The 14180-nt window shown below is 34.3% G+C and overlaps 1 protein-coding gene across 1 annotated transcript; it reads left to right on the top strand.

Moving 5' to 3' along the window:
- Positions 1–5075: 5075 nt before the first annotated feature.
- LOC133851655 (tyrosine-protein phosphatase DSP5) lies at positions 5076–8735 on the top strand. Its single transcript, XM_062288173.1, has 5 exons — positions 5076–5420; positions 5892–5985; positions 7498–7555; positions 7673–7716; positions 8275–8735. The coding sequence occupies exons 1-5, from the start codon at positions 5272–5274 to the stop codon at positions 8530–8532; spliced, it is 603 nt and encodes a 200-aa protein (XP_062144157.1). The 5' UTR covers positions 5076–5271; the 3' UTR covers positions 8533–8735.
- Positions 8736–14180: the final 5445 nt, after the last annotated feature.

Raw genomic sequence — 14180 nt, 5'->3', positions numbered from 1 at the left:
TCGCCGATCCTCATTAGCTCAAGAAATGAGACGGGTTGGGGTTGGGGAGATGGGTTGGGGTTGTGGGAGACCAGAGTGAGAGGGAGAAGTGAAAAATAAATAAATAAATAAATAAAGAAAAAGATTAAAAAACAATATTTTAAGAAAATGAAGAATGAAATAGAGATTATTTTTGAAGTGTTTTTAAGATAGCCAGTGGTTAAAGTAGAGATTTGTACTTTTGAGTAGCTATTTTAACTCCAACTGCTGGAGATGGCCTAAGGATGAAACTAGATCGAGTTGATTTGGATAGGTAGGGGAGGACAGATGCATGGTAATAGCTTCGCTTTATAGCTGACAGATTGGTCACATCAGTAGAAATGTAAACTTTACGGTATATGGTTTAACAAATGCTAATTTTAAACCAATCATTAAAAATGATTGGATGGAAGAATTCTTAGTTGTATTTGTGATATTGTTTTGTTAGAGTAATTTACTTTATTTTCTTGATTAATGAATGGTATCCACATAATTATTAAAAATTAAAATTAAAAAATAAAAGAACAAACCCAACAGGGTGTAAATAAAAAGGGTTTATTGCTCGTTTATGTCTCTCTTTTATACTTTTAGGGGCTAGGCCTTGTGACCTTTGGCAGGTGTGGCGGTAGTTCTTGTTACATGAATGCCAAATTTACGTCACAAGGGATGGAGGAATCTTAGAAATGGATAGAGTTTTTCTCTAAATTAAGTTGGAATTTTTTTAATTTTTTTTTTTTTTTCTGATTCAGTCTATAAAATTGTTATGTGTTGTAAGAAATTTTTGTACAACTTTTTTAATACTATTTAAAAAACACGTTGATTCTCACATGCTAATAGGACATATAACAACTTTATAGACTAGGTTGTAGTATCCTGATATTTAATTAGGGTTATGTATGCTCTAAATTATAACATAAGAATGTTAGGGTTGTTTCCAAGTGGAAGGATGCAAAATTTTTTACTTCTAAGAATTTCTTGTGTAGGGCAAACGTTCGAAGTTGGATAGAGAACGATCGAGGCAAACATTCGAAGTTGGATCTCGAATGTTCGATGTCAATTTGAGAGTATCAAATTTTCGCTGCCTCAGCTCTAATTTACGTGCATGGGTTGCTTTAGATACCCCTTCTACACCTTTAGCTTCATTCTTGCCATCCTTCAGATGAATAAACCCTTGTGAGTAAGAACAAGTGAGTTTTAGATAGAGAATAAGACCTCTTGTGACCTTGTCTTCAATGAGAGGTAATCCTTTAGTTCTACCTCGTTTCTAGTCCTATTATTAGCTTGTTATGCCTTTGATTAGGGTTAATATGCTAGTTTGATTAATGGATATTGCATGGATGGTTTACACTTTAGGTCTTAATATGCAAGTTTGGTGTTTGGTATGATGGAAAATCGTGGTTAAATCGAAAGCATTTTCAATTGACTAAAAAACCTTATTTAATTTTTGTAAATTAGTTTTTATTTTTTAAAACCATAAATCATTTTTTGAGTTTAAGCTTTTGCTTCTCAAATTGTCACGCCACCGCCAAAACTCCACCAGAACTCAAATTGTTAGGTTCATTTTCTTCTTTATTTATTTTTTAAAGTATATTAATATTTTGGTAAAACATCACTTATGACCCTTGATTTTTCATTACTTTTGAAAAAAGGTACCCAAAATTTAAAAAGTATCAATTTAGGGTATCCATCTTTCAATTTTTTTTTTCAATTTCAACCCTTTATTAGAATTTTCTGTTAAATCTTGTCAAAATTCTCAAAATACCCATAATTTTTTTTAGGAAAAAAAGAAAAGAGAAAAAAATTATTATGATTTAGGTATTGGTCATAATTTAACGGAATTTGTAAAAATACCCATACATGAATCTTTGGAAATTTTAATATTTTTTTTAAAAAAATACAGGGGTATTTTGAGAATTTTGATAGTATTTAACAGAAAATTATAACGGATTGTTGAAATTGAAAAAAAAAAAAATTGAAAGATTGATACCCTAAATTGACACTTTTTAAAGTTTTGATACATTTTTTCAAAAGTGATGAAAAATCAGAGATTATAAGTAAAGTTTTTCCTAATATTTTTCTATTGTGAATAAAAAATATTTTTATAAGTTAATATAATTAAATAAAAATATAAAAATATAAAAATATTTGTGATTTTCCGTATGCGCCAAACGCCGGAAAATGTTTTTAGTGAAATACATTATCCAATGAAAAATATTTTACATAAAAACAAATAGAGCCTAAACTGAAACCATTTACAATGTATGCTTTGTTGTTTTGACGTAAAATATTTTTCATCGTTAAATATTTTCAGAGAAATTATTTTTTAGGAATATGTTTTTCGTAAAAAACATTTTCTGGCGTTTGGTGCGTACGAAAAATCACAGATATTTTTTATATTTTCATTCAATCATATTAACCTATAAAAATATTAATATAAAATAATTGTTTGGTGGCGGTCTGAGGGTGGTCCAGGGGTGGCTCAATAGTGGTCTGGAAGTGGTTTGGGGGGCTTGATGGTGGCTTGGTGATGGTCCAGGGTGGCTTGGCGATACTCCGGGGGTGGCTAAGTGATGGTATAGGGGTGGCTCAGCGGTGGTTCGTGGGTGGCTCGAAATTGGTCCAAGGGTGGCTCGGGGTCTAGGGTAGATCAATGGTGGCTCGATGATGGTCCAGCGGTAGCCCGAGGGGTGGCTTGGTGATGGTTCATGGTGGTTTGGTGGTGACCCAATGGTGGTCGGGTTTGTCTTGGTGGTGGTCCAACGATGATCTAATGATTTGAGAAAGAGAAACTAAAACTCAAAAAATGATTTACGAAATTTGAAAATGTAAATAATTTTTTGAAACAAAATAAGTTTTTTTGGTCAAACTGAAAAGACTAGGCTACCCTAGTGTTAGGGGTGGCTTTCGAGCCACCCCCAATGGTGGATGGGGTTGCCTTTGGGCCATCATCAACTCATGGGGGTGGCGGCGTGCCATCCCTGGCTTCCTATGGGGTGGCCCAAAGCCACCAACATTAGGGTGGCCGGGGGTGTCACTGCCACCCTCATGGGCTAGCTGGCAGGGCACCCCATTTCTTTTCTTAAAAATAAAAAATAAAAAATTATTATTATTTAAGTTTTTTATTTCTTTAATTTTTTTAGTTTTATAAATTTTATATTTATATTTTTCTATTATGAGTGGCACGTGTCGTCATTTTATTAGCATTAATGTGACACACTAATAGAATCCGTTAAATATTTGACAAAATTTGATTGCAATGAGTGATTTATTTTTTTGGCATACTCCAGAGACCTCCGAGTTCATTATGATACCACATGGAGTCAATTATAAATAAGGTAAATTAGTCACTGATTTTACATGTTTTCCCAAATTTTATTCTAAACATAGTTAACATAGTCATTAAAATTATATAATATTTAGGCAATGAAAAATAGCCTTCAAACTCCTTGAACTTTATAAAAAAGAAAGTGAAAAAAGGATATGGTTAAATTATGAGTTATGCAATTGGGGCACTTACCTTCTATATTTCTCGAACTTGATAGTTGGATTTTTTTTTTTTGACAACCCAATAATTCAATTTAGTTTTCTGGTTCAACAGCCTGGAGATTTTTCACAAGCAACCTTATGGGTGGCTTCAAAGCTTCACTTTCTGAATCAGGAATTTCCAAATCACGGGTTTCCTATTCCTTTCCAAATACTTGCACAAAAAAGATAAAGAAAAGAAATACAGGAAAAAATAAAATAAAGCAAGAGTCAAATTCAAAAAGGGTTAAGGAACATTCTCCCATTCAAAAAATTGGCCCACTCAAGCTTAGACCCGGTCAAAATTCAGAGTCTTTTCACAACGTGGGCAACCTCTTTTTTTTAACAACTTATTTTGAGCACCCTCCACTTCCACGAACACGTCCCACAGAAAGACCTTGATCGATACGCTTTCAAGTTATCGTAAGCGCCTGATCCATGAGATAAAGGATAAGATAAATAATTTCTTTTTAAAATTTATTATTGGATCTTTTTTTCCTTTTTTTATATGTGGGTTTTTATATATTTAATAATTAATTTTAAAAAAAGTTATTAAAACTGCATAAAAATTGTACAAAAATTATAAACATATCATATCTTAAATAATAGTAATGTATATATATATATATATGTTAACATGGTATTGTTCATTTATCTTTAAATTAGTTATTGGTAAAAAAAAAAAAAAAAAAAAAGATTAACAATGATTCAATTTCGGTTTGGTAAGTGGTAAAATTTTTATTTCGTTGGTTAACCGAACCGAATTGTCGTCACTTGTTTAGCTCAAAACATGTCCAATAAGCACTCGTTTAGCCCAAATAAAAAATTTAAAAAAAAAAAGAAAAATCATTTTTGTCCATAAAAATAGACTTGTCCCAATTTAAAAAAAAAACTCACCACTAACTAATTTAACCGACCAACATTTAACCATCTTCACCGTATTAATTGCTTAATCATAATATTCTAAATTTATTCTAATCAGTACAAAGTTATTTTCAGTTTAGTAGGCAAAATGAAATCTATTTGCCAAAATTAGTACTCTGAGTCTCCGATATATATTTAGAATGTATCCACTTGTTGGGTCATAGAAGGTGAAAAATTCTAACCGAAGGCGTTGAAATCAAAGCGGTCAATTCTTTGGACGTAACGGTGTCAAATTACCTGATTCAATCATGTGAAAACTGACAAAAATCAATCAAGATTGTTATCATTCTAGCTTTAAATTTTCGGTATTTATTTGTTTATTTATTTTTAAGTTAAATTTCAGTATATTTAATCCCACACATCTCAGCCCAAAATATATATATATATATATATATATATATATAGATTTTAAAAAAAAAGAACCGAAAGTCACTTTATTTCACTTGTTTTTTCCTTGGCCGAATGGCCGCCCTTACTTTTTTTACCAAAAATAAAATTAAAATTAAAAAAGCAATTTAACTCTCTCTATCTCTCTCCGTGGCAGAGACACGTAATAAGACTAAGACTAAGACTAATGACATACAAACACCCATCACAGTTTGAATCCGAAACGGATTCCTAACAAACGACGGCGTCGTTTCTCTTCTCCTTCTCCTTCTCCGTCTCTAAAAGCATGACCTGCTCTTCTCCTTCTTATATATACTTCCTCTCCTTGAACCTCCTGCATTCACATCGTCTGAGAAAATAAGAGCCCTTGGTTTTTCGCTTTCTTGTTGGGATACACAGAGCAAAAGATAGAGCGAAGCGATGGGGCTGATATTGGAAGAGCAAGAGAACGACATCGTGTTGGTCCCGCCCTCAAATTTCTCAATGGTGGAGGACGGCATTTTCAGATCCGGCTTTCCTCAACCCTGCAATTTCGCCTTCCTCGATACCCTAAATCTCCGATCCATCATGTAAGTAAGTCTTTTATGTATATCACACACTCCTATGTTTATATATATATATATATGCATGTATGTATATATTTCGTTTAAAAGCTAGCATAATTTAAGTGAATTTATTTTCTGGAGTCTGTTTGGTTGACAAGAAAATTTTGACGGATAAGAAAAGAAAATTATGAGTTCTTTTGCGCTTTAAACGAGCTCAAATGATTTCTTTTTTCTTTTTTTTTGGACCATGAATTTTTCTAGATGTATTTATTGGAGTCTGTTTGGTTGCTTAGGTCGATTTTGAGGGAAAGAAAAGGTAAAGAATATGAAATATGGAATTACGTCTGTATTGTCTCGTTTGGCAGTGATTGAAAAAAGTGATTGTATTAGGCAGAGGTTTTAGGAGGTTCCTGTTTCTATAAAGAGAAATAAACAGAGGATAATTTGTTGGATTTTGTAAGATATGTGATTTTTACATGATTGGATTTGGAACAGATATTTGTGTCCCGAGCCCTACGTGGAAGAGAACTTGGGGTTTCTCCGGTCTCGGAATGTTCGTCTCTTTCAGTTCGGAATTGAGGGGAAGGCGGTATAATCTCTGAACTTTCTCTGGTTCATCATGTGTTTACTTAGAAATACAAATTGTTGTAATGTTCAAATATTTGTTTAATTTGAATGCATTAATTGAGTGCATGTTGACGTATGGATGCAGTTATGTATCTATTATAATGTTTGAGAAAATTAAGCCGACTATGTTATGTCATGTTCTTAATTAGAAATTTAGAGTGATTCTTTTGGTATTTCACATAAGAAAGTAGCTGTGGGATTTTCAAGTGATTTTTCTATTCTGGGACGATGCAAAATTCAGGAGATGTGGCAATCTATATCTAAAGATTTAATCTCATGCTGACAATTGATTACTTAAAGTTATTTTCAAGCAAAATATTTTAAGGGTTTTTATTTATTTTCTGTTTTTTCTTGTTGAGTTAATAATTGGTTTAGACTTTTTATCTTTATAGATGCACTTAGAGCCTAAGGGATAGATTTTGTATTTTACCCCATATTTCGGAAATAACGACTTTGTTTTAAATAGCTGGAATCCTATCCATGCATGTTCATAGATAGTGGTTAAACATTTGACAGTCAGTGGTACCTTATCTTAGGGCCAAAAAAGGCATAAAAAAAGGAGCTTCATGTTTTGAACCAAAGGAAAAAAAAAAAAAAAAAAAAAAAAAAAAAAAAAAAAAAAAAAAAAAAAAAAGGAAGGTAGCTTCATGGCGGTTGTTAAATAGTTCTTGAAACTTCTCCCGACATACAGTTTTTGTCTTTCTGTGCTAAACAAGGTCTCATGGTAAAAATACATACTTTATTTTCAAATGATCTAATTGTTCTTATACAATGTTTCTCAGTATAATAAGTACCAAACATGGTTTTTGAGATTTAAGAAGTATGGTTTGGCACAATGTCCATAGGAAAATGTCTTAAAAAAACATAAGGTGCTACCGAGTTCTTGTTATGATACTCTTTCTGGTGACCATCACAGATAGTCGAAACTGTTATTACATCAGTATCTGGGATGATTTCCAACAATTCCTACTTGGTACATTTGCTTATTGTATGGCTGATATAATAGGCTGATAAATAAAGTGATTATCTCTAATATGTTAAGTGTTTTGTATAATAAAAAAAATAAAAATAAAAAATCTTTATGAATGCTGATAGTATGTTTTTATTTATCCGTGTTTTTTTTTTATAAGTGATAAACCAATCTCATTACAATTTACAAGCTTAAGGCACCCCTTAGTAATAAAGCTAACATGGATAAATAATAATAAACCAATCTCATGGTGATAGCATGTTTTTATTTATCCATGTTCAAATGAATAGAAATTATTAATTTGTTAATAAACTGTTTGCTGTATAGATGTAGGATTAATAAAGCTAACAGAAAACCTTTAATAGTTTGTGCGTGTCTCTGTGGTTGGTTCTGTCTTGCGTTTAAAATGTTACAGATGCTAATGACATTTGATGGAATGTGGGCATAGTTGTTCCATGTTTACTTCATTGCTGATACTACTGTTATAACCATTTACATTTGCAGGATCCTTCTGCATCTATTCCCAAGGCGACCATCATGGAGGCCCTGAAAGTCTTAATTGGTACTGGATTATAATCTGGCAAAGTTTCAATTAACTTTTTGCTGTAATTTAGTTAGATCTGCATTTCAGTATTTTATCTTATTTTGTGTTTATGCATTTATTTTTTGGTGTTTCCAGATGTGAGAAACCATCCAGTTTTGATCCATTGTAAGAGTGGGAAGGTATGTTTCATGTTCTATATTTTAGTTTCTATCTTTTGAAATAGTGCTTGTTGTTAGCTTAGCCACTTGTGTACATGATTCATATGAAAAGTAAACTAATTAACTACTGGGAATTATTCGGTGCCAGTGATCACTTTACGTACTTCATCTAGCTCATATGACGCCAAAATTTTCAGTGTAGTAGTAACATTGCAATCACAAAGATACATTTCTATTCTGAATTTTATTTTGCATCTATTTCATTCTTCATTGATCAAATGGACCCTCTGGAGGAATTTTAATAGAAATTCCTCTGTTCAACTCTGATGTCAATCAATCTGACTATCATCAGGCATTCCTCCAATGCTAAAAGTAAACGAAAAAAAAAACAATCTTGTTTTATTTTGGTATCAGATTCCAACATGCTTCTTTTACATTCTTTAATTCTCTCTTGAAGATCACATTTTAATGGAGTAGAAAAAAGAAATTGACAATGATCTCCCTTAAAAGTGTATAAGAAATGAAATCTTAATATCCCTTTTGGATTAGTCTGATTTTCTTTTGAATTTCTTTGTGCAGCATCGGACAGGTTGTCTTGTTGGTTGCCTGAGAAAATTTCAGAATTGGTGTTTGTCTTCTGTGGTTGAGGAGTACCAACATTTTGCTGGCGCAAAATCTAGGAAAACAGATTTGAGATTTATAGAGACATTTGACGAAATGTACCTGAGGCAGTGTCTTTACAGCATTATATACCAGTATCAAGGATATGGTTCAAACAAGAGGCGGTTGCTGTACAGTGAAGAGAATTTACAAAACCCCCAAATTACGTTAGTTTAGCAGGGCTTGAAGGAGCGTTTTCTTTCCTTTTTTTTCTTTTTTTTTTTTTTTTTTGCTGAGGTGCTTTTAGTCACACACCTTTGTTGCATAGACTTGTCGTTGGGAATCATCCTGGTTTTAGTTTTAAAATTTAAGCATCTACTGTGGGCTTCCATTTTTATACATATATACGGAAAGCGGTGATGCAAACACCAGTTTTTTCAGTCTATAATGCCTACATACAAGAAAAAAGCTGAAGACGCTGGTTTCTCCTCTCTCTCTCTCTCTCTCTCTCTCTCTCTCTCTCTCTCTCCCCGATGAGTGAGTCCTATTTCCACTTATTTTTCAATGGTTGGATAACTAACTCACTCATGTTTCCAGTGTATGGTTACAGTCTTACAGAAAAATGATGGTGCCATATTTGGGGTTGTATTTTTTTATTTATCTATTTTTTTTTTTTTTATAGATAGCCATAATTGGGGTTGTAAGTAGTAATAAAGCCTTATCTGTTTGAAGATGCCTTACGTGGGCATGTGAAATTTGCATTCGTCACTCATTAGGCATGCGTTGAATATAGGTGTTTTTCGGGTGAGATGCCTGGTTTGGCATTATTATTATTATTATTTTGTAAGTTGGTTTGGTAGTATTAGATTGACCAAATAAGGACTCTTTTTTAAGTAATGCTAAATGTTTCTTGGCTTTTTGTGTCATCTCAAAATTGACGTGATTTTTAAAGTCACAATTTGATCAAAATTTAATAGTAATTTATTACAAATTTAAGGGTACATCAATTTTGAGAAGACAAAGGAGATGTGAGCAGTGCTATACGGTCCCCTCCCATGAGACTTTCATCCGACCCACATGGCATTTCTTTTAAAATATATATATGAGTACAAATGCAGCATTTCAGCTTTTTAGTCAATAAATCATGCATGAGTCGGATAAAAGTCTCATGGGAGAGGGCCGTATAGCACTGCTCGTTTAACATTACTCCTCTTTTTTTCTTTCTCAGTATCAACTTATGCCTCAACATGTTCCCCAATTTAATTTAATTTATTTATTAAATATCTCTATAACCCTTTCGAAATCAAATTTTTAGCCCTAAAAAAAGTCTTAATTTTTTAATTTTGTCCCCACCCTTACCTAAAATTCTTTTTCTACCCTTACAACTGTTGTGTTATCGTTCTCTATAATGAATTAATTTAGTAAGGTGTCACGTCAACCTACCATCAATGGTGGTGGTTTAGTGGCCCCAACGAAATTCCTTAGCCGTTGGGCAAGTTCAACTCCCGTTGGGGTAATTACCTTTTCCCCCCATGAACTACCGGCCAATGTCATTTTGCCCCCACGAACTACCACTTCGACCAAAAGAGAGCATCAAACTACCATTTTTACACACTTTGCCCCCTTCTGTCAGTCTAATTCATGCAAAGACGAAAATGCCCTAACTCAATTTTGAAAATGACTGAAATACCCTCATTTTTTTTTTTTAAAAAAAAAAAAAAAAAAAAGACTGAATGAAAGGGGTGGCTGCCGCCACCCCTGAGGTGGCCGGGTGGCCTGCGAGCCACCCCGGAAGCTGGGTGGCCGCGCGGCCACCCTAGAAATGACCTAGGGTGGCCGCGCGGCCCCCCCAGGTTCTGGGGAGGCCGTGCGGCCACCCCTTAGGTCGGGGTGGGCCGCGAGCCACCCCAGAGGTGGCTCCGGCCACCTCTGGGGTGGCTCGCGGCCCACCCTGAAAGCTGGGTGGCCGCGCGGCCACCCTAGAAATGACCTAGGGTGGCCGCGCGGCCCCCCAGGTTCTGGGGAGGCCGTGCGGCCACCCTAGAAATGACCTAGGGTGGCCGCGCGGCCCCCCCAGGTTCTGGGGAGGCCGTGCGGCCACCCCTTAGGCCGGGGTGGGCCGCGAGCCACCCAGAGGTGGCCGGAGCCACCTCTGGGGGTGGCTCGCAGGCCACCCGGCCACCTAAAGGGGTGGCGGCAGCCACCCCTTTTCCTTCAGATTTTTGGTTTTTTTTTTTTTTTTTTTAAATATATTAATTTTAATATTTTTTATTAATTACTGTAGAGGGTATTTTGGTCTTTAAGTCAAAATTAACGGTAAAAAATGGCATATTCCATCCAAAATTAACGGAATTCCTGACGGAAGGGGGCAACGTGTATAAAAATGGTAGTTTGATGCTCTCTTTTGGTCGAAGTGGTAGTTCATGGGGGCAAAATGACATTGACCGGTAGTTCATGGGGGGAAAAGGTAATTACCCCTAAAAGTAAACAACAACACTAGCCAAAAGTAGAATTTTAGTGCAAGAGCTACTAGACACTTTCAACTCTTAAAAGCTCAAATGTTTTTTTTTTTTTTTTTTAAAAAAAATGAATAAATAAATAAAAGAGAGGGATGGAGGAAGAAAAACAACACCAATTATGGTAATTGTAGTTGACACATTTTCAGAAAATAGAAGTAATCAATTATTGTATTCGTATTGAACTTTTTAGCAATTTCTTTCCAACATAGACATTATGAAGAAGAGAATAACTTCTATAAAGATTTGGCAAAAATCGAGTATTTTGTGTCTTCCATTAAGAAAGTGATACATCAGCATAGAATAACAAAAGTGAGTGTAATGAAAACAAGATATGATACGTTTAGTCATTTACAACTTTTGTACAACTCCAACAATTTTTTTTTTCAAAATTAACCATTGAATATGTAGGACTCACATGTAGAAAAACAAATCCAATAGTTAATTTGAAAAAAAAAATGTTGTACAAGAGTTGTACAAAGGTTGTAGACGTATCATGGCCCCGTTTGGCAACCCTCTCCCCTCTCCCTTCCCTTCTTTTCACTTCTCTAAAAAAAATCAACTTCAAAACATTCTTAACTTTTTTTCATTTTTTATATTACATCAACAATTTTTTATTACTATTTAAATAAAACAACCCACTACAATACAAATTTTCTCCATTTTTTCATATTAATTCTTTCTACTTTATATTACATCAATCACTTTTTACAACCACTCAAAAAGAAAAAGGAAAAAAAAAAAAAAAAAAAAAATTCCCTTATACTTGAGGGGAGGGGGTTAAACGGGCCCATATCTCTATAATTATTGGCAACATTCAAGAAAGAAAGAACCTATGAAATTAAAAAAAAAAAAAAAATTCCTCTAAACAATTTGAGCAAAATCTACCATCCCAATAATACTTCTATAACCCAAAAAACAAAAAACATCAAATTTAAAACAAGAAACGCATCGCGGACACAGACGCGACAAAAAAGGTCAAAGTTTAGCACTTTTCAAAACGCATGACATAAAAAACAAATAAAAGAAAACATAAACGAAAACCACATATTGCTTAAGGCAGAGAAATAGGGATCCATAGAAATCCCAAGAGAAAGAGAACCATTCCATAAAGAATTGAATCTGTGCAAAAAGAAAAGGCATCAGTTTAATCGGAGAGAAAAAAAAAAAAAGAGAGTTGGAACATCACCATCCTTGTCGAACAAGCTAAAGGTCATCTTGAACTTAGAGATTTGGTTGTCGGTGAGCTGGTCCACCATTCTTTCTTTTAAAAACTAGAATCTGACGTTTAAATCAGATTCTAAAATCAAGTTTCTTGTTTTAAATTTGATGTTTTTGTTTCTTTCATTCCGGAAGTATTGTTGGGATATTAGATTTTGCTCATAATGTTTAGAATCTGATTTTAGAGAAAGGTAAACATCCGGTGTTTCTATAACACTCATCACTTTTGTTGTTCCATGCTGATTTATTGTCTTCTTAATAGAAGGCACAAAAGGTTTAATTTTTGCCAAATCTCTATAAAAGTTATTTTCTATAAGAGAAGAGAGATAAGATCTTCTTTGATCTTTCTTTTATTAATATCCCATTTCCTTGATTAATTATGGGATATAAGTAAATTACAAAAGAAGTCATCCTCTATTTTATTTCATCCAAATCTGAAAAAGCTTATTCAATAATGCTCCGTTTGTTTCGACGTAAAATGATTTCTGTCGTAAAATAATTTCGACGAAATTATTTTTAGAAAAAATGATTTTCTTGAAAATATTTTTCAGTGTTTGGTTCGCACGAAAAAAATTACGAAATGCAAAAAATCAGAGTTTGGCAAATGTTGGCGGAATCCGGCAACGTCCGGTCGCCGTCGCCGGATTCCGGCGAAAAAGTTTGACCAGATCCGGCCAAAATGGCTGAATTCAGGCCGGAATCTTTCGGATCCAGCCGGATCCGGTCATATCCTGCCGGATCTCGGCCGTTTTGGCCGGATCCGGCCGGATCCCGGCCGTTTTGGCCAGATCCGGCCGACTTGGCCTGAAACCGGTAAATTCCAGCCGGAATTTGGTCATCCCGTGGCCGGATTCTGACGCCGGTACAATTCCGGTGACCTGATTCTGGCGCCGTCAGGATTTCGGCGACCGGATGTTCTCGGACTCCGGCGCCAACTGGATTCCGACGACCGGATGTTGTCGGACTCCGACGCCGACTGAATTCCGACAACCGATAATTGTTAAATTCTGATGATCGAATATCAAACATACGTGTAAGGACGAAAAGTTTCATTTCGGAAAACGATTTACGGTTTTAAAAATCGTAAATCGTTTTCCGAAAATTAAAGAAGCTTTTACGGTCAAATCGAAAATAATTTTCGTTGACCATTATTTTCGCTCCTATCAAACACCGGAAAATACCGAAATCGTTTTCCATAAATCATTTTACGCCGAAACAAACGGAGCATAAGTATCCTTGAATTCAGAAATTTTGTCTCTTGTCGGAATTCCTCAAATAAGTTGGAGTTTGCCTTTTAATATTCAGGGTTAAGCTCAAAAAAATTATTAAGCACCAAAGATTATTTTTTAGGGGCTACTAGTGGAAAAGTTTGTAAAAAAGGCCCCATTTTTTTTCTAGTATATCTTGACAAGGGATTTTATGCTTACATGTTCACCTCAATGTGTATATATATATTTTACAATGTTACAAATTACTGTTATTTTCAAAATAAAAATCCTTATGCCTTCAACCAAGTTATATATTACACCTTTATTCTTTGAGCTAATGTGGATGTGCCCACTAGCTCTTATAAAAAAAAAAAATATTAAAGGGTTGATAGACATTGCTTGATCAATCCAATGAAACAAGGGTGAGTGTAATAACCAAAAATAATAAAATAAAATATAAATTAATTATCCGCTTTTATAAAAAAATTTAATCACATTTTATTAAAACCAATACTCGTGATTTAAAATTTATATTTATAAACAATTAGATAAGTGCCCCAAACTAACTTTAAACTTACTTTCCCAAATATCCAAACAATTAAATATTTCTTTTTTTTAAAAAAAAAAAAAAAAAACTCTGGCCGAGCATTCGAATATCTCCTGGAACGTTCGAATTTAACCCTTGACTTGAACGCTCAATGCATTTTTTGGAACATTCAAAGATAAGCCTAAGACCGTTGGTCCAACAGTACACCAAACGTTCGACCTTACCTGAAAAGCAAATTTAACTTACTAGCCACATCATCCAACTTTACACACTTCACCCACGCCTATAAAAGCACCCCTTATGTCCTTCAAACTTTATTCTTCACCTATGCACACCAACCACCCCAATCATTGAGAGAGCAAAGATTCTAGTGAGAGAAGAAAGTAATTTTGG

This window comes from Alnus glutinosa, chromosome 12 (assembly GCF_958979055.1).
Source record: "Alnus glutinosa chromosome 12, dhAlnGlut1.1, whole genome shotgun sequence".
NCBI lineage: Eukaryota > Viridiplantae > Streptophyta > Magnoliopsida > Fagales > Betulaceae > Alnus > Alnus glutinosa.
Note: the sequence above shows the minus strand (reverse complement) of the source record. Positions and strands in the feature narration are given on the sequence as shown.